This window comes from Fundulus heteroclitus, chromosome 21 (assembly GCF_011125445.2).
Source record: "Fundulus heteroclitus isolate FHET01 chromosome 21, MU-UCD_Fhet_4.1, whole genome shotgun sequence".
NCBI classification, from domain to species: Eukaryota; Metazoa; Chordata; class Actinopteri; order Cyprinodontiformes; family Fundulidae; genus Fundulus; species Fundulus heteroclitus.
In genome coordinates, this window is record NC_046381.1 from 4210736 (window position 1) to 4232184 (window position 21449).

The window sequence follows — 21449 nt, forward strand, 5'->3', positions numbered from 1 at the left end:
TCATTACCATATTTAATACTTTAGTTAAGGGCAATGTCTAGAAGGGAATGAAGAAGGTTTTGTAAAAATCCGATCAGCCATTCTTGCGTAGTAGATTTCTTGACATCACAGCGCCCCCTAGTGATGGACGATCCTCAAATGCGGGTCACATGTGCAAAATCTTATTTGGACTATGGGTTATGAAGGACATGTCAAAATCTGTTATGGTTTTAGAATAATCAGCAATTACATTTAGAGCTAGCTCGCTAACAATCACTTATTTTAGCGTTACTTTTCGAAAAAGTAAAAATTCAAAAATCCGCCGCGATAACTTTTTTTATTTGTCCATGACACACTCATATGTAAAGTTTTGTGCGGATTGCACAAAAAATGTTGGAGGAGTTTAACAAGAAAGGTTTAACCTTTGTAGCCATGTAGCGCGAAAACTAGCTGGGAAACGAAGAGTGTGCCAATTCTCTTTATTTTGCAGAATCATCCAATAAACAAAGTGCCATCAAGTTTTTGAGTGTAGGACCAGTAGTTTGGTGGTTACAGGCGTAAACGCATTGTCCTTTATTATAGCGCCCCCTAGTTGTTGAGGGGTCTGAATTTTTGGGTTTGAGTAGCGGTGCACATTCTGTACTTGGATACCTGATTCAATGGATTCGTTACAAATCCGCATGGGCCGCCCAACGCGTTTTAGCGGAGAATAATAATTACCCGTAATAATAATAATAATAATAATAAATAATTTAAAAACACTAGAAAAACAATAGGGTTCTCTGCTCACAGAGCAGACGAACGGCATAGCCGTTCGCCTGCGCTGCGGGCTTGGAACCCTAACTAGAACTGCAAGCAGTTATTAACGGGTTCCAAGCCCACGCACCGCCCCCTTTGAGCATGTTCCTGGACTTCAGCATTCAATCCCACAGCATCTGGTGGAAAAACTGGAACATCTGGGCTTCAGCACACCCCTTCACCACTTCCTCACCTCCTGAGCACTGTCGGTCCGGGTCTGACAGACCACCTCTGATGTCATCACCCTCAGCACAGGCTCCCCTCAGGGCTGCATCCGGAGCCCCTTGCTATTTACTCTGATGACACACGACTGCACCCCCAGGTTCACCCCCAATCACATCATGAAGTTCGCAGATGACGCAAATTCATCAACAGTTCAGGTATGTAGGTGGTTAGCAGCACCAAGTTCCTGGGGGTGCACATCACGGTCAACCTCACCTGGTCTGTGAACACCACGTCACTGGTGAAGAGGGCACAGAAGCGCTTGTACTTCCTGCAGAGGATGAGGAGAGCCCACCTGTCCCCACACATTCTCACAACCTTCTACAGAAGTACCATAGAGAGCATTCGTACCAGCTGTCTCTCTGTGTGGTGTGGAGGCGGCAGCACCTCCGACTGGTGGAAAATGAGAAGAGTGGTGGGGACAGCAGAAGGGATCATCGGGGCTCCTCTTCCCTTCATTAAGGACATTTCATCCCAGCGCTGCATGTCCCCAGCCCATAGCATCAACAGAGACCCTCAAACCCCCACCATGAACTGTTCCCCATATCTATCTATCTATCTATATATATATATATATATATATATAATGAATGTTCTTCATTTACAGGTTCAGAGCCTTGGCGTCATCCTGGACAGCCTCCCATCCTCTCCTTCACTTTCCACATCATCACCTGGTCAACTTTCATCTCGGCAGCATCAAGTTCTTTCTTCACACTGTTGCCAAACTGCTTCACAGTCCACTCACCTCTTGACTTGACAATTTCTGCTCCCGTTCTCCAGTCCATATCGTAGCTGCAGTGTATTTTTTTTATTTGACGTAGTTTCCTTAATAATTTGCATGCATCAAAATCCTTGTGATTTTATTTAACGGCGGTCCTGGTGAGCAGCTGCTCCTGAAGTGGAGCTTATGCTTATTGACTGACAGCCGATGCAGCTCTGCCTTCTTTGTTACAGAAAAGCTCAGGTGGAATTTTTTTCACTTTTTCTGAATCAGACCCATTAAATGCGGGACACTGTTTCACATTCCGAACATTGTTAAAAAAAAAAAAAAAGAAAAAGTGCATCATGCTAAATTAGCCTGAGCTAATAGCAAATCATGAGGATATCCCTGTTTGGTTTATCAGCTAAGTTACTGGCAGTGAGGGAATACACGCTGACAGGTGACGTGGCCACAGGTGGAAATAATTAATTAATTAACTGCAGGAGCAGCGACAGATACACTTACCGATTAAGCTGTTATCAGTTGTTCATTACTTACAATTGAGAATAATAAAAGACTGATAATACTTTTCTGTGGAGTTCCATTATCAATTTTATATTTATCAGATTTTGTTACTCCCATCTGTACCTGTATAACTCTATTAAACAAAAAATCTTCAATCCAATTATAGGCCCTTCCTGTTATGCCCATTTTATATAATTTTATAAGCAACCCATCCTTCCATACCATGTCATATGCCTTCTCATTATCAAAAAATATTGCTACTACCACTTCCCTATTAATCTGAGCTTTTCTAATATCTGATTCCAAACACACAACTGGATCCATTGTACTTCCTTTTCTGAATCCACTTTGACATGAAGACAAGTCTTTTACTTTCTACATAATATGTAATCCTTTCTGTTATCATTCTTTCCATAATCTTTCCTAAACATGAAGTAAGTGCAATTGGTCTATAACTTAAAGGGTTTGTTGGATCCTTTCCTGGTTTAATAATTGGCACAATAATTGCTACCTTCTAATTCGAAGGTAATCTTCCTTCTTTCCAAATCTTATTATATAAACCTAGAAGTTTTTCTTCTGCTTGTCAAGTACAAATTCTGACAAGACCGAAGTTGTAATCTTTGGGCCAGAGTCCTCAAAAAATAAACTTCTTAACCAATCACTTAATCTGGGTGGCATTAACCTGGCCTCTGGTAATAAAGTAAAAAATCTTGGTGTTATTTTTGACCAAGACATGTAATTTAAATCCCATATTAAACAGGTTTCCAGAGTTTCCTTTTTTCACCTCCGGAGTATCGCCAAAATTAGAAACATTCTGTCCAGGAGTGATGCTGAAAAACTGGTCCATGCATTTGTTACTTCAAGGCTGGACTATTGTAATTCTTTACTATCAGGAAGTCCACAAAATGCAGTTCAAAGCCTTCAGCTGATCCAAAATGCTGCAGCAAGAGTTCTGATGAAAATCAACAAGAGGGATCATATTTCTCCAATTTTAGCTTCCCTTCATTGGCTTCCTGTTAAATCAAGAATAGAATTTAAAATTCTTCTTCTAACGTATAAAGCACTTAATAATCAAACTCCATCATATATCAGAGCTCTGATTACCCCGTATGTTCCTAACAGAGCACTTCGCTCTCAGACTGCAGGTCTGCTGGTGGTTCCTAGAGTCTCTAAAAGTAGAATGGGAGGCAGATCCTTTAGCTATCAGGCTCCTCTCCTGTGGAACCAACTCCCAGTTTTGGTCCGTGAGGCAGACACCCTGTCTACTTTTAAGACTAGGCTTAAAACTTTTCTTTTTGACAAAAATTATAACTAGAGTGGCTCATGTTACTCTCAGCTACCTTTATAGTTTTACTGCTATAGGCTTAGGCTACTGGAGCATATCAGGATCTAATTTTCTCACTCTATTGAGTTCTACTGTTCTTCAATTATGCATTGTGTGTTGTCATTTCTGCTTTAACTTTCTGTTCTCTCTCTTTTATCTTCATAGTAGGTACACCTGGTCTGGCGTTCTGTTAACTGTGACATCATCCAGAGAAGACGGCTCACCCGCTATTACCATCTAATGTAGAACAGATTACTGGATCAATGTGTGCTTCTGTGCTTTTTTGTCTCTCTTGTTGTGTCTCTGCTCTGTCTTCTGTAAACCCCAGTCGGTCGAGGCAGATGACCGTTCATACTGAGCCCGGTTCTGCCGGAGGTTTTTCCTTCCCGCTAATGGGTGGTTTTTCTTCCCACTGTCGCTTCATGCTTGCTCAGTATGAGGGATTGCAGCAAAGCCATGTACAATGCAGATGACTCTTCCTGTGGCTCTACGCTTCCCCAGGAGTGAATGCTGCTTGTTGGGACTTTGATGCAATCAACTGGTTTCCTTATATAGGACATTTTTGACCAATCTGTATAATCTGACCCAATCTGTATAATATGATTGAACTTGACTTTGTAAAGTGCCTTGAGATGACATGTTTCATAATTTGGCGCTATATAAATAAAATTGAATTGAATTGAATTTACAAAATCTAAAAAAAAACTTAACCATTTCATATCTTATAATTACACACCATACACTGCTTTAAATTATCCTGCAAATTAATATTTATAAAATCTAAACAACAATAGTTGCAAAATACTTAAGATAACCTTAAGAAGAAGCAACTTTAAAAACAAAGTTTACAAGACAACTGCACTTCAAACATTTTTTTTTTTTTGTAAATTATGACACTGCCTTTTAAAGAAATTTGCACATCTGTGGATGTGTCATTAATACTATGTCTTATCAGGCGCGGGCAGATGGCCTCTGCTGACAACTGCGCACAGTAATTGCGGAGCGCAATCAGCGCGCTCCGCCTCTTAGACAAACGTTTTCAGGTGTGTTGGATTGTTAAAGGGAGAAAAACAACGTTTCTCTTTAATAAAGCTAATCAAAACATCACACATCACCTTCACTCAATCCTGAGGATTTCCTCAGCTCAGAGTCTAACCGTGAACATTGATAAACTGTTTACACCTAAAAAAAAAAGCACTCACCAGGATTATGTTTCAACTTCTTGCTTAACAGGTTTCCCACATCTTCTGCCTGAAGAACACCTCTGATCAGCCAGGAAGAATCAACTACGTCCAGCTGTGGTGCATTCAGAGTTCATGGGACAATTCAGTACTCAACAAAAAACGTGTTTTTCTTCAATCAATAAAAAAGTATATATATATATATATATATATATATATATATATATATATATATATATATATATATATATATATATATATATATATAAACATTTTAAAAATAATTGAACAAAAACATGTTTCTTCTTGAGTTTTGAATTTTCCCATGCACTGTAAATGCACCACACAGCGTTGCTCACAGCTTCTGCTGTTTTTAACATAATATAGCATATCTGATCTTTTCCTGGTGCTGTTAATCCTGATCTAAATATCACTCTCTTCATTTCTTGCATAGAAAAATAAATATCCATGACATTTCCTGGAGTTGTTTCACCTTTTAAAATAAAATCATTTATCCTTCTTGTCTGCTCTCTCCTAAATTTTCCCGTTTCTGGTAAATTATCTGAACTATGGATCTTTGCAAATGTTCTTGCCATTACTTCTAGTTTTTCTTCATTTGTTACTGCTGTTCCATCTTCATGCTTTAGAACTGGATATGTTTTCTCTGGTCTATTTTCCTTCATTTTCTTAATCATTCCCCATACCTAAGCTATAGGGGTTGTTCTGCCTATTGAATCACAAAAATCTCTCCATTTTGTCTTCTTTGCCTTCTAAATAACTTTCCTTGCTTCTGCTTGATCTTTTTTATATTCAATTAAATTTTTTAAATTATGTGTTCTTCTCAAAACTCTAAAAGCTATCCTCCCATTTCAAGTCTCTGCTCCGCTTAGAAAAAAACACAGGATGTGACGTCACTTCCGGTGATGTACCCAAATATGGGCATAATGGCCGCCCTGTTCACAGTTCTGCGTGAACTTCATAAATTTATTAATATTCAACGGTTTGCTCTAAAATTCTGAAAATATTTACGTATGTCCAAGAGTGCTTTATCTAACTACGTGATTTTTAATATGGTCATTAATGAAACGGTTTCTGAGAAAAAAAAAACATTAAACTTTACAGTACTTTACAAGTAAATTTAAATTTCTTGTAAATCGGTCAAATATACCTGGATTTTTACCAAACTGAAAGACATGTTTATTCTGGCTGTGCTTTACAGATAGAGGCCATTTTTATTGGCATTGACCAATATTTGTGGAAAATACATTGATTTCTCCATTTTACAAACTTTTAAAAAATCAGAGTGTGCAACTTTCAGAAACCTCAATACATGCAGTGAGAGAATTGTTGCACCTTATTCAAGGAATACATCCTGAAAATCTGAGCTTGTTACACCACACAAGTGATTTTAGGTGAATTGTTGAAGTTTTCAAGTGTTTTTCCACACATTTGGAAATAGGCCCCGCCCCCTTGTTTCAATAAATACCATATTTAATACTTTAGTTAAGGGCAATGTCTGGAAGGGAATGAAGAAGGTTTTGTAAAAATCCGATCAGCCATTCTTGCGTAATAGATTTCGTGAAATCACAGCGCCCCCTAGTGATGGACGATCCTCAAATGCGGGTCACATGTGCAAAATCTTATTTGGACTATGGGTTATGAAGGACATGTCAAAATCTGTTATGGTTTTACAATAATCAGCAATTACATTTAGAGCTAGCTAGCTAACAATAACTTATTTTAGCGTTACTTTTCGAAAAAGTCAAAATTCAAAAATCCGCCGCGATAACTTTTTTTATTTGTCCATGACACGCTTATATATACAGTTTTGCGCGGATTGCACAAAAAATGTAGGAGGAGTTTAACAAGAAAGGTTTAACCTTTGTAGCCATGTAGCGCGAAAACTAGCTGGGAAACGAAGGGTGTACCAATTCACTTTATTTTGCAGAATCATCCAATAAACAAAGTGCCATCAAGTTTTTGAGTGTAGGACCAGTAGTTTGGTCGTTACAGGCGTAAACGCATTGTCCTTTATTATAGCGCCCCCTAGTTGTTGAGGGGTCTGAATTTCTGGGTTTGAGTAGGGGCGCACGTTCTAAACTTAGATACCTGATCCAATTGATTCGTTACAAATCCTCGTGGGCTCCACAACGCGTTTTAATTCCGTAATAATAATAATAATAATAATAAATAATTTAAAAACACGAGAAAAACAATAGGGTTCTCTGCTCACAGAGCAGACGAACGGCATAGCCGTTCGCCTGCGCTGCGGGCTTGGAACCCTAATAATAATAAATAATTTAAAAACACTAGAAAAACAATAGGGTTCTCTGCTCACAGAGCAGACGAACGGCATAGCCGTTCGCCTGCGCTGCGGGCTTGGAACCCTAATAAACAGTGAATAAAAGATAAAAAGAGACCAAAAATGTAATGCAGCTAAAGGTTAGCTGCATTACATTTTTGGTCTCTTTTTCATAAAGATTTCATAAAGATTTTTTCATAAAGATTTCATAAAGATTATTATGTGTTTTTATTTCATAAAAATACATAATATCTGGTCTAGTGTTTCATAAAGCCTGAATAGCTTGTTGTCTATTCACGCTCAATAATATATTTCTTAAATTAAGCAGATAACTTAATACATAAAGTTCAGTGAGGCGCAAATGATGGAAACATTATCTAAGAAATCATTGTCTAAAAAAAAAACCTTCTTTGTTTGTGTCTAGAGTGAGTCTTAAAAAAACTCAAAATACTAATAAACAAGTAAATGGAAACCCAGGAAACAAAATCCAATTTCCACACACACACACACACACATATATATATATATATATATATATATATATACATATACATATATACATATATACATATATATATATATATATATATATATGTATGTATGTATGTATGTATGTATGTATAAACAGAAAGAGAGAGAGAGAGAATATTTCAGAAATCCAGATGTACTAGACGCTTTTTCAGCAAACCTGGTCCTTTGTATGATGCTGCCATTACCGTGCTTTGCAGTTGGTTTAGCGTACTTAAGTTTCCTTGACTATCCAAAGATAGTTCTTGTTCCTCAACCCAATGTCCCTAAACTTTGTCTCATGTGCGCACGATATTGCTTGGCACACTCAGGTGGTGGCGGGGAGAAATTTGCTTTACTGTGGACAATGATTCGGGTCGTTTCCTCTTTAAGGTTGCTTTACGCCTTGGTGGTTTCTGGACTGTTCTGGATCATCCTAACCAATTTTATTGACATAAAGATATAGAATGGGCAGTAGTTTCTCTCTGTGCATATTTAGTATGTCATTTAGATGACAGGTTTCATGTTTATCTCATATCTTGTATCAATCACAAGTTGGGTCTTATTGTGTTGCTATGCGACTGTGCACAAATCAAAATCTATGACTATTCTTTATATAATCTTAAAACGTCTAATCTAAATGTTGAACACATGAGCCATGACCATATCAACCGTGACTGGTGAATAACTGACCTTAATGACGTAGTGTGATGAGTTTTTGTCATCAGGGGAGACGTACAGGCGAATCAGGACGCTCTTACTATGCTGGTTCCTCATCTCTGCCAGTGTCTTCAATAGACTCCACTGGCTCTCTGACCACCGGTATTCTCCGCCAAGCCCGTCCCCCAACACGGGCCACCGAAACTCACGCTGTTTGAGCATTTTTAGCATTGGTCTGGTGTCCAGTTCTTCCAGTATGCCTTTGTTTAAGAAACATAGACGTACAATGTTAAACTGTGTAGAACTTTTGATTTCTTCTACGGTTTATACTGTTGTTGAGAGAGCCATACTACAATCCCTAGCAAAGGTAATGGAGACACTAAATGTTGATGGTTGCAGGGACGTGGAATGTCACCTCACCCGTGGGTAAGGAACTAGAGCTATGTGAGGTTGAGCAGTGCTATCTAGAAGTACTTGCACTTGCCTCAACACACAGCTGAGTCTCTGAAACCCAGGTCCTGGAGAGAGCTTGGACTCTCCCCTACTCATACCCAGAAGCATCCAGCTTAGTGCCGTTATTTTGGAGTTTTTCCCGGTGAGCAAGAAGGTTGCAAGGGGGAAGGTACTGATTGTTGTCTGTGGTTTTACAACAAACAGCAGCTCAGATTACCTGGTCTTCTTGCAGACTCTGGATGGTGTCCTGGAAGTGTTGCCATCTGTGGGTGACTTCATTCCCCATGTGGGCAAAGATGGTGTTACCTGGAAGGTTGTGATTGAGAGGAATAGCCTCCCTGATCAGAACCTGATGTTCGAGCACAAAATTGATCTGCACTAGGTTGTGTACATACATGCTACTAGGCCACCTTAGACCAAAGGCAGATGATTGGTTTAGTAGTCGTATCCTCAAACCTGTTGTGTTACGTCTTTGACCTTCAGGTGAAGGGAGGGGCAGAGCTGGCAACCAAACACCACCTAGTGGTGAGTTGGATCCAGCTGCATGGGATGCTGCAGAACAGATCTGGTAAACCCACACATGGTGTGCGGGTGAGCTGGAAATGTCAGACCTAGGAACCTGTTTGAGTGACTTTCAATTCACATCTCCAGGAGAGTCTCATGTCATAACTCCCTCATGACATGGAGGCAAGCAATTGGAATGGACCATGTTCAGGGAGTTAGTTGCGGATGCATCTTCCAGGAGCTGTGACCTAAAGGTTATCGTAGCCTTCGCCATGGCAATCAGAGGATATGCGGGTGAGCACCAGATGGAAACCATCAAGCTCAATAATTATTTGTCCTTGGGGACTCTTGAAGCAGTTGACAGGCTTGAAGGACTGCAGCTTCTGTGGTTGTGGAAGCTAGAACTTGAGGAATTTGGAGAAACTATGGAGGGAGAAGTTTTAGTTGGTCTCAGGATGTTCTGGAAAACCGTTCGGCATCTCAGACTATGGAAACAGGAACCAGCCAAAATGATATATGCTTTTGGAGGGGAACTGCAGACTGAGACTTAAGACATCATTGGTGGAAAGAGCACTTTAAGGATCTTCTTAAACCAGTCACCATGTCCTCCATGGAGTCTTGATTCTTGATGTCCTCCATGGACGAGGCAGAACCTAAAGACTCGGGAGGATGTTATTCCATCACTGTGGCATAAGTAGCTATGGTAGCTAAAAAACTCCCTAGCGGTAGGGCACTAGGTGCTAATGGGATTTGATCCGAGTTTCCAAAGGATCTGGACATTGTGGGAGTGTCAAGGCTATTTCCCCCTCCTGAGATGTTTATGATTTGTTACATGTTACAACCACACTACTGGTAATGCCTATTTGTACTTTCAAATTTCTCAGGGAATGTCTGATTGCACAGCGCAGCAAATGGAGGCTTAAGATTACATCACATAATTTACTGTGCATGAGTGCATCATTGACGGAGCATTTAGTGATTCATTCATGCAACAACACAGTCACTCATATTGTTTGCAAAGGGACTCTTATCAGACTTTTTTCAATTGTCTATGAATCTTATCAGACCCTAGAGACTATTTGCATGCTTTAAGCTTCTTAGGAAGTGTTTTTGGTCAGTGCAATCAGCTGATTTTGTTTAATAAATTGAAAAAGAAGTGCAGAATATTATGTCTTGTTGTGTCTGTGCGTTATATGAAATCTCTATGCATCTCTGTCTCAAATAATTTCACTATGGTGACACAAGATGAATATAAAGATTCCTAATTCTTGATCTTGATTGATTCTATCAGCACAAGGTAGGTCTGGGTACGAACAATTACTTTCTCAGGATATTGCATCTGTTTAATGAGCAAAGAGCATCTTCAGTGAAGGCAGATGCAGTGAAAAGCAAACAGTCTGAATCTCAAATCAGATAGGAGCTCTAGAGGTTTTGGGCAAAATATTTATTTTCAGAGGTTCTATTAGTTTCTCGTTGTTTACACTCCAAAACCAACAGGAACTTTATGAGAGCTGTTTTGCAATCCTTTTATGAACAGCTGCTAGTTTGGGGTTCAGGTCAAGTTAGTTTAGACATGGCCAAATACTGTGTTCAAGTGGAATAATTACACAAACACAGCCTTCAAAAAGCATTTCTAATAAGCCAGATTCATGAGCACGACTTACTTTCATTCATACAGGAGCGATACAGGATCTTGGCTTTGGTCACAGCCTCCAGCTCTTTTGGATCTGAAGGAGCCTCTAACAACTCTGTAAGAGAAATCCTAGGGTCAGTTTTCACAGCACCATCACTTAACAGTCCATCTCTCCGATCTATGAGGCTTTGTTTTAATTTGTGGCATTAGAAATCTCTTGTCAATTGAAATGCACATATTCTTCTGGCTTGTGTTTCACTTAGGGACTGGTTCAAGTTTAGTATATTTTTTTAACAATTTCTAGCATTTTGATTTCTAGTAGATTTCATATTCAAAGTTCTGCAAAGTCTGATTAGGACCGCTTGAGAGAAAATCAAAAACTGATTGAATCCTTCAGGAAGGCAGCCGCCCTGATTGAACGACTGGTAAAAAAAAAAAAAAAAAAAAGACTAAAAAAATTGCAGTGATTACAATTTATTTGACTGATTTTCACTGGAACAAGCAAGTGCAGAGGAAAATATGTTAACGTTCTTAAATGGTACTTGGGTTTAAAGGGGAAGGAGCAACTTTATATAAGTTTTGTGTGTAGAAACACCTGTTTTGGCACAAAAGACCCCAGGTAGGTGGGTGTATAGCGTGGATATGTGGAAAGGCATTTCCTGCCCATATTTACTGCGTATAGTGATGCATCTGTGATGCTGTGGCTCATTTTCTTTTCCAAAAGAGTCCTGGGAATCTTGGTAGAGTCCATAGTACCATGACATTGAATACATTTAAAATACAGATTTAGTGCCAGAAAACTACTGGGTCATCATTGGGTCTTTCAGCAGGATAACAACCCCAAAATATTTTGACTATCCAACACAGAAATTATTCACAAGAAAAGTTGTGTTTTTCTGTACATCTTTTGCTTCACTTACGCTGATCTTGGTCAAGTAAAAATTCAAGGGGGGGGGGGGTACCATGATTTGCTGACTCAATACTGCAGAGAGGGAAACCCTGGATTCACTACACTGAAAGCTGTGAACTTTTGTCTATAAAGACTACACGGTTCAAAAGTCTCGGGTAGGACGAGTAGAGCTACGCGGGGTAGACAGGAGTCCCATAAGCCTCAGCACTGAACACTCTCATCGGCGTAGTTTTGCTCGTCATTAATAAGTTCAGTCTGCTGAAGTACTGAGTTTCAAGGTTTTCATAAATTTTTTTACATTACATTTTTAGAGTGCCCTTCTCAAACTTTCATCAAGGTGTGAACAAAAGTAACATCTAAACAAAATATAGAAATATATAAAGATCTTCAGATAATTTGCCCTGGGCACTTTTAAAAAGTAGTATTTGGATACAGGTATATGGAAAAGCGAAGAAAACTCTCACCTTTAAGTTTTATGTCTACATGCTGCCTCAGCCAGGGGTAGATGCCGTGCGAAGACGAATCTTCAGGAATCGGGTTGTCCTTCAACCAACCACCACAAGAGAACGTGTAGAAGTCCTCGCAGGGGTTGACAGACCGGTCTAATTTACTCAGTATGGAACCCGCTAAAGAGACAAAGAAAGATGTTCTGATCCAAACAGCTCAGCACAAAAGGCCAAATGCATTTACATGACTGTCGGGAACCTTTCCTCACCTGCTTCGATGCATTCTGGGGAAAGGCAAAACTCCTCTTGCCTGGATTTCTGAGAGACTGATGGAGAGATAAAAATGTTTTTATCAGGCTTAACAACTAGAGTAAAAGAGTAAAAGATTAAATGTGTTCGGACCAAGCAAAGGGAGACTTTCCAGTATGAGAGTTTGGGATGTTTCATTTAAACAAAAGGAGTTTAACTTATATGCTGTTCATGGATTTTCAACGGATGATTAGAACGTTCAGTATTCAATTTCTACATCACTATCAGTCTCTCAGGTCTTTGTTGAGAAATTTGGGCTGACTCTTCTTTATAATGTTGCCTCAGTTCATCCCGGTAAGCCCCTCATCTGTTTCCAAACTGCTTTTTAAAAGTCCCAAAACAATATTTTAGCCCGGATCGGGGTCTGGGCTTTGACCGGAACATTGAAACATCTTGATTCTTTTCATTTTCACACTTTCTCCTACAGATCCGCTGCTGTGTTAGGGATCATTTTCCTGTTAATAACATTGCACCAAGTGTTTAACATGACTCTCTCCAAATGGATTTCATTCCGCCGAATGAAATCCATTTTGCGAGGGTCAAGTTACCAAGTGTTAGCCGTTGAACAGATCAATCGATCAACCTGTTCTGATTTATGATGCCGCTGCTGATCGTTCTTGATTGGGAGAAGATGCTCCTCAGCCGCTCCTACTGCTGCTGGTCAGTCAGGAAGCATTGATCCATTGACATTGACATTGGTGATCCATTGACAGGCGGAGATGGCACGGTGAGCTGGGTGAGCCTCTGGTGGAAGATGGCTGGGTTGAACGCCAATCTGAAGTCCACAAACAGGATTCTGGCGTACATCTCTGGGGTTATTGGTAGGGGGCGCAGGCACTGTTGACATCTTAGTGACTTTATCGCTATATTTAGTGACTTTTTAGACCCCTCTAGGGACATTTTTTTTTTCTTCAAAAAAAGCAACTAGTGATAAATCCAGTGAGTCGACATTTCTCTGTGTTTTTGGCCCCATTGAAGAGACTTAACATGAAAGCACCGCAGCAACTGCTGCTGTAAAGCCCCCCCCCCCCCCCCAACAACATGCCTAAAGCGCTCTAGTCAGTTTCACAGGCAGGCGGCTGCCTCGTCCTGAAAGCCCCGCCTGCAGTCAGAGCAAAGAGAGCGGAGCAGAAACCCACTCCACTCCTTTTCCACATTGTAAATAAATCACGAATGCGTAAAGCTGCCGGTTATCCAGCCCTGGATTACAAAGCGGGTTTTACTGATGATGTAAATACAGCTTTCAATGTAGTAAAACTAAAATAGTTACCTGAATTTGATTCACACACACCTTGATTCACAATCATTCATTCGTATCGTGATAACTGTCTTTTGGGTCAATTTAATATTACAAAAAAATCTATTCAAAGTGAATTAAAATGAATAAACTATTTCATAAAGTTCATTTGTAGTTCAACACATATTTAGAGTGTTTTAATCACTTTTTGTAAAGCAAGGTAAGTTTATACAGCGCTTTTCAGTAACAAGACGATTCAAAGTGCTGTACATGAACAGAAAAACATTACAGACAGGAAAAACATTACAGACAGGAAGAACATTACAGACATAGGAAAAACAAAGGAATACGCTAAATAAATCCTTCACTAGACTTCTTTTATACATTAACAAACATAACAAACACTCCACTGTTGTGTTGCTAACAGTAATATTGCTTCTCTTTCCTACAGCCTGGATCAAATGACAAAATACGCAAATTAAGTGATGTTGTCATCTAGCGACTTTTAGGACAGCCTATGGTTACTGTATTTGCTGAAGAGTTGCCAACAGTGGGTGCAGGTGGTTCTTTTGTATGGTTAATGAGGTGTAAATGCTGTTTTTCAAACCTACTGAAAAAGCTGTTGAGGTCATCAGCCAATTGGGGGTGGGAGGGGGGGGGGGTCATCACAGCATGGGTGCATGGGCTCTTGTTGCTTGTTATTGTGTTCAAGATCCTTCAAATTGTAGCACAGTCGTTAAATGATAAGCTTTTGTTTTGCTTCTCCCTGCAGCAACTTTCAGCTGCCTTGATCTCCTTCGTCAGCTTGTTCCTGGCCTGTTGTACCCGGCCCGGTCCCCACTGCTGTAAGCCTCCTCTTTGGTCTGACGCATCTTTCTCAAATGCGAGGAAAACCACGGCTTATTGTTGGTGTACGTGCAAAAAGGTCTTGGTCTGCACACACATGTCCTCACAAAAGCTGAGGATGTTAAAGTGTCAGTAAATGCCTCATGGCCGGTATGTGAAACTTTGAAAACATCCCGATGTGTGCAGACAAAGCAGGCCTGTAACATCTGCTTTGACTCATCAGACCACTTCCTAACAGTCCAAACCACAAGTTTAGAGTATTTGCCTGTAAGTTGGGAGTAGCTGAAGCAGAGATCAGAGAGACCTAAGGTGGTCACTCTTGTTAATGATCCATTAATCAAGGGCAATTTTCCCTATTGATGTATTGACAGTCATGGAAACTTTTTTCCCTGTAGCTGTTTATCGCCCTCGTCAGCTCTGCTTTAAGGTACGATTACGTAACACACTTGTACTAAGAATAGGCAGAAGACTAAAATGAGACCCAGTAAACCACCTATTTATTCTCCGGAAGAACAACCACAGGTTTACCGCTTCACTTCCGTTTCAAGAACTTTCCAAGAAAGTTCGACTCTCCAACGCCTGTGATGTGGTTCAGATGTAAACAAAGGCCACCAAAAAAAAAAAAAAAAAACATGAAGTGAGCTGGAAAACTGTATTTGGAAACCAAGCGCTTATCATAAACGGATGAGCGGAGCAGGACTGAGCTGCGCCACGTTGTCTGACCTCAGAGGTTCGCTTCTCTTTTAGTCGGACTGGAGGCGCTCTCCAGAATCGCCCCGCGCTGTGGTCACTTCTGATGAAAACACACGCATTCAAGCGCTGTAGTTACCAAACCACAGAAGACCCATCAATGGAGACAAACTCTCATCAAAGAGTCAAACTTTTTCCTAATTAATAAACCCTAAACGAATCAAAGCAACCTGACTTTCTTCACTCACTTGGCTGGAAACTTGAGGCGCGTTTCCATTAGAGTGGGAGCTTGGCACTGCGTGCACGGCCTCATAAGATGATTGCACTTCAGCGTGGCCACAAGAACGCTGCTTTCCCACAATAACAAAAAGGCACAATACTCACCCCACCCAAGACCGGCGCATGAGCCCCTGCAGCCCAGACCATCCTCAGAGCCACACAACAGTGGAAGCACTGATGCCGTTTCCATGCTCCCCAAATTCCCCATATTGGGAAATGTAATTTGCGTCCAGTGGAAGCGGACAGCTCATTAGCTTTGCGCCACATCAGCACTTGAAATAGCATGTTGAGCATCCTAAAAAAAAAACATTTTTAAAATACACTATCAGCCTTTATGAGTTGCACTGGCAATGTTGAGTTTAATCAACTGATTAAATAAACTGCATCTTTCTGCATTTGAATTTTAGTCTCGTAACGACATTTTATGTTTAGATTAGAGAGTCATGCAGGATAGATTCACATCAACACAAAAACTGGACATAATTTCCTAAATCTTTCGTTTTAAAGCATTAGTAAAAAGCTTACTTGGCAAACTATTTGATTCTCCGGAAAATGCGAGCGGTGCAAAATGTGGGAACACTTTACAACATTGTATGCTGTTCTTACTGTACATTTCTATGACTTGTACAGCGCAATATATCCTAAGGCGAGTCTGATGACTTGGTCTGATTAACTGGTCACTTTCCGCAGCCATTTTCAAACAGCTAGGAGGTCAATCATTCATCATTAATGGGGACATATCATGAAAAATCCACTTTTTTTGCCATTAAATAAATCTAGTTGTGTACTCGGGGTCTCTAGGAGTGCAGAACATGTCAATATAGTCTGTTCTGGTGCTGCGTGGATACCTTTACATTCTTTTTGGTTCATATTCAAGCCGTTCAGTTTTCTATTATGTTTTATTAACTAGATATAACTATTGAACACAACAAAGTTTTTTCCCCATTTAAATGCTTCTAAGGGGCCCAATTAGAAGCATTTACATAGAGCTGGTTTAATATTAACTGATGACACAAAAACTTTCTCATTCTAGAGTTGTACACCTGGTAAAAGTAATCAGACCTTGATCAATAAAGTCTGGCTGTTGCAAAACATACTTAAAGTATTGGTTGAAGCTGCATTTCTAAACCTCTGAATGTACCAGTGAGGACCGCCGGACCAAAATCTGGGAAGTGGGAAGAACATGGTATAATTTCATCATTAGCCACCCAGTAAGCTGCCCACTGTAAGGTTTCTAACAGAAGACTTGTCCAAGAGCCAATGAGAATTGGCAGACAGCGACAGAAACACCTCAAAATAGCAGGTAAAGCTTCCCAATGACCGTCCAGTGAATGTCCACCTGAGTTACAAGCATTCATCAGAGTACCAGCCAAGAGGCCCGTGGTAACTCTGGAGGAGAGGGGGGGAGGATTTAAAAGGAAAATACTAGCATATTTGCTCTCCACAAACCTGTCCGTCATGAAAGAGGAAAGCCATAGTTTGAAATGAAATAATTTCATGTTTTACGCAAGTAAAGTGGAAAAAGGTCCTCCATTCAAAAGAGACCAACATTCATCTTGTGGACCTACATTGAAAACGCAACCTGTTTCTATTTGAACATACCATTTCCATGGTGGGGAAACCATGGGGAAACATGGTGGTGGGAGCTTCACCATTATGAGGATTTTTTTTTATTCAGAGGGACAGATAAAATCAAAGTTAATGAGAAAATGGACGGCGCTAAACCCAAAACAAATTCCAAAAGAAAACCCGTTTTGACTTGAAGCTGTGGCGGAGGTTCACCTTCCTGCAGGACAACTATCTTAAGCATGCAGTCAGAGCTGCAGTGGAACAGTTTATCTCAAAGCAAATTCATGGTCGGATGGCCTAGTCAAAGCTCAGACGTCAAGCTGATGGTTGTAGCAGGGTATGAACAACTTTTATGAATGCAATAGTTGTCATTCTGTCCTCTTTAATGCGAGTGCAATTTAACGTGATGTTTAACGTGTTTTGTAATCTTCTCTTGTTCTTTTTCCTGTTTTCTAGCTTGTTTCATTTCCTCTAAACTTTTCCTGAAACTCCCGTTGGGACAGCAGATGGAAATTAACTAGAAAAAGAAGCTGTAATCTGACGCAGCACATCTTTGCTCTCCGACGGTAAAGCTTCCTGTGTACAATAATAATAACAATAATATTAGTAATTTTTTATTTGTAATGCACTTTACATTTAAGAAAAGCCTCAAAGTGCTACAGTTAAGATCATCAAAGCAAGATAAAAACAGTGTGTGTACACACATAAATAAATAGATTAATACATGGACCCACATGTACAAACCCATCAAGACAAATAAAGACACCAATTAAGTAAATTAATTACTTATTTACAGGGTTATTTTTTATCCGTCTGTCATTTTATACACAATTCCCCCCTGTTAATATTTACCCATTATTATCTATATCAGCTTATCAGTGTGTGGTGTTGGGTTGGTGCCTGTCTCCAGCGGTCATTGGGCGAGAGGCGGGGTACAACCCTGGACGCCCTATCATGACCTGTTAATAGTTAAACCCGTTAATCCAACACTTTCCCCCTCAAAAGTCAAACACCGTCCTTTCACTCCCGCCTTGTAGTGGACACTACGGACACGCGAAACCTGATGTGACCCAAAAATAGCCGGACTCGTGTTACCCAACAGCCCTCCAGGACTCCCCCACCAGCGCGCCTGTATGTTATGACACTCTGCGTGTGCTGCAGATTTGAGGACTGGGACCGTTCCGTACCATACATTAAGTTCCCTACAAATTATAATGTAGGACAAAGGGTAGCGGTGTGTGTGTCTGTGTGTGTGTGTGTGTGTGTGTGTGTGTGTGGACTCACCCAGTATGAGAGCGAGCAGCAGAGCAGCGCAGAGGCACACACACATGGCCAGAGCGATCTTGTAGAAACGACTGATGCCCCTCTGAGGTTTAACCCCCCCGCCGTCTAAATGCTCCAGCTCCATCGTTGACTGTATTACACGCACACTCTTACCCAAACAAACCTAAAAAATGTAAACCATCACAGGAGATGCAACGAAAAAAAGTGTTGAAAAGTTAAATTAGTACCCTAAAATAATTTATAAAACAAACTAAAAAAGTTTTTTTCTACAGGAATTGTCTCTCAACACGTCTAACAGCTCCTGCCCTTCTCCAACCTGTCAAAAAATGTGTGCAGCTTCCCTAACTCCACTCTGGCTCCAGAAACTGTTCCTCCTTCCCCTCCCAAAACACTCCTCCTCTCCCACAGCACTCCTCCCTCCCTGCGGTGACTCCAGGGACCGGTCCTCCCAGGGAGATGAGCAGAGATCCTTGGCGTAGACCAGGCCCGCTTATCTGGCAGCGCGTCTGTGCGCCACCTCTGGTGTGTGTTAAGGAGCAGGGCGTAGTGTTTAATCTCATGTTCGGAACAGCATGGGGCTCTGGAGCACGTTTATTAGATCAGAGAGTAACTGGACCAGAACAGAATCCGGGTCACGTGCGCTGGGAGCCTGATTACGGCACATTAATGTGATGGGAAGCTTTCCTGAGTTTCTTTGAAGGCCTATGAGATGGTGGCTGCAATCAATGTGGTCAAATCTCTTTCTGCACGTGCTCGTTAGGGTTTGGGGCGTCGGCCACAAAGTCCTTATATAGGCGCGACTTCCTCTTCTGCTAAAATGACAACCATTCATCAAGCAGAAGCTCTGACCACCATCGCATTGTTCTCCATTTGGACTCAAAGTTCCTTGTGTCCTGTTTATATCTCATTGTGTCAAATCTCCCAGATAGACTGTTATGACTGTCGCTGCTCGCCGTTTAGGCTCTAATTCTGAACACGAAGGCCCTGCAAAGAGGATGGATGGATGGATGGATGGATGGATAAACTGAAATATGGATGGATGGATAAACTGAAATATTGGATGGATGGATGATGGATGGATGGACAAACTGAAATATGGATAGATGGATGGATGGATAAACTGAAATATGGATGGATGGATGGATAAACTGAAATATTGATGGATGGATGGATGGATGGATGGATGGATGGATGGATGGATGGATGGACGGACGGACAGACAGACAAACTGAAATATGGATGGATGGATGATGGATAGAAGGACAAACTGAAATATTGATGGATGGATGGATGGATGGATGGATAAACTGAAGTATTGATGGATGGATGGATGGATGGATGGACAAACTGAAATATGGATGGATGGATGGATGGATGGATGGACAGACAAACTGAAATATGGATGGATGGATGGATGGATGGATGGACAGACAAACTGAAATATGGATGGATGGATAAACTGAAATATTGGATGGATGATGGATGGATGGACAAACTGAAATATGGATGGAAGGATGATGGATGGATGGACAAACTGAAATATGGATGGAAGGATGATGGATGGATGGACAAACTGAAATATTGGTGGATGGATGGATGGATGGATGGATGGATGGATAAACTGAAATATTGATGGATGGATGGATGGATGGATGGACAAACTGAAATATGGATGGATGGATGGATGGATGGACAGACAAACTGAAATATGGATGGATGGATGGATGGACAAACTGAAATATGGATGGATGGATGGATGGATGGACAGACAAACTGAAATATGGATGGATGGATGGATGGATGGATGGATGGACAAACTGAAAGACAGACGGATGGTAGGCAGGTTTAAATATGAAAAATGCAAAACCTAATGACTAGAAAAAAGAAAAGGAAACAGTAATGAAAGGCAGAAAAAAGACAGGAATGAAGGTCAAAAGGAAGGATGGAAGGAAGGAAACATAGAGAGACAAAGGAAAGGGAGGATGGAAACAAGGATGGATAAAAGGAAAGGAGAGACAAAAGGAAGAAAGGAAGGAACAAAAAGGAAGGAAAAGAGGAGGGAAAGAAGGAAACAAGGAGGAACAAAAGGAAGACCTTAATGAAAGAATAGAGGTAGTTAGCAAAGACGAGAGTTTTCCAGGCTGTGCAGGAGCCTCCTCTGTGGAGTTTGACATAAATCTGTTTTTAAGTTGGCAGCCGCCCCTCAATGACCTCAACTTCTCAATAATCTTCATGTTTACTTCGTTTCTGCGACAACTTCGCAGATTTTCTTCTCACCGGGGCCAATAAACCAGAACCTGGACATGCGGGGCGGCGGCTAACTGGACGCTCCTCGTCTCCCCTCCTGTGTCTGTTTACACTTCGCTCCAGGCCGTCCTCAGCGGGAGATAAGCAACAGCAACTCTCATGGGCACACGTCCATCTGTGCTCACACGGACAAGGAAGCAGCAACAAAAACAAAATCGGCTTCCCAGGGATCCCGTGTTGAAACAAACACAACTGGAGACGCGGAGTCCTGGAGGACGGACGCCTTCCACGGCCGCGCTGAAACCTGCTGACGGCAGAGTCTGCCGCTCTGTAAACACACCTCTGCCGCTGAGGAGAAGGCCACACGGTATTTACGCGTCTGAGGGGAACACCCTCCCTAATTACCACGTGTCGTCCCATCAGGGCCCGCTCACGCAGGAAGTGTAATCACGGCCGGGCTCCTTCAGAACGCCGGAGGGGCTCTGCGGTTTGGAGAGAGGCACGGGAAAAAAAAAAAAGTCTGGCCCGTCTGGTTCGGGGGGCCCAGCGTCTTGAGGAGGACAACATGTTGGAGCTCAGGCGGGTGAAACGCTGCTCTGCAACCTCAGGAGAATCACCGGGCTTCCTGTGTGTCATGTTTGCCCACAGACAAACCACCGAAACCACAAGCTTTGCTTGGATTATTATAGTTTAGTGCATGTTTCTGTTAGGGGGGGGTAATGCTAGTGCTGGTGCGCTACAATTATACTCATGTCCACACAGTTTCTCGGTTAAATCAGCCGTGCGTAACGCTGAAGCACAACACATCCAAGCCTTCATCGGTACATGCTGTATGTTACTAGAA

At 41.2% G+C, this 21449-nt stretch overlaps 1 protein-coding gene across 1 annotated transcript in view; it reads right to left on the minus strand.

The window, feature by feature from the left end:
* The window catches only part of phex (phosphate regulating endopeptidase homolog, X-linked), a gene marked incomplete at its 3' end in the record, with an annotated part of 36503 nt that extends 17130 nt beyond the window's left edge, over positions 1-19373 (minus strand). The window contains 5 exon segments of the mRNA XM_036125230.1: positions 8232-8458; positions 10820-10903; positions 12163-12324; positions 12414-12470; positions 18359-19373. Of these exon segments, the coding sequence (XP_035981123.1) occupies positions 8232-8458; positions 10820-10903; positions 12163-12324; positions 12414-12470; positions 18359-18482 (654 nt within the window).
* Between the last annotated feature and the right edge of the window lie 2076 nt (positions 19374-21449).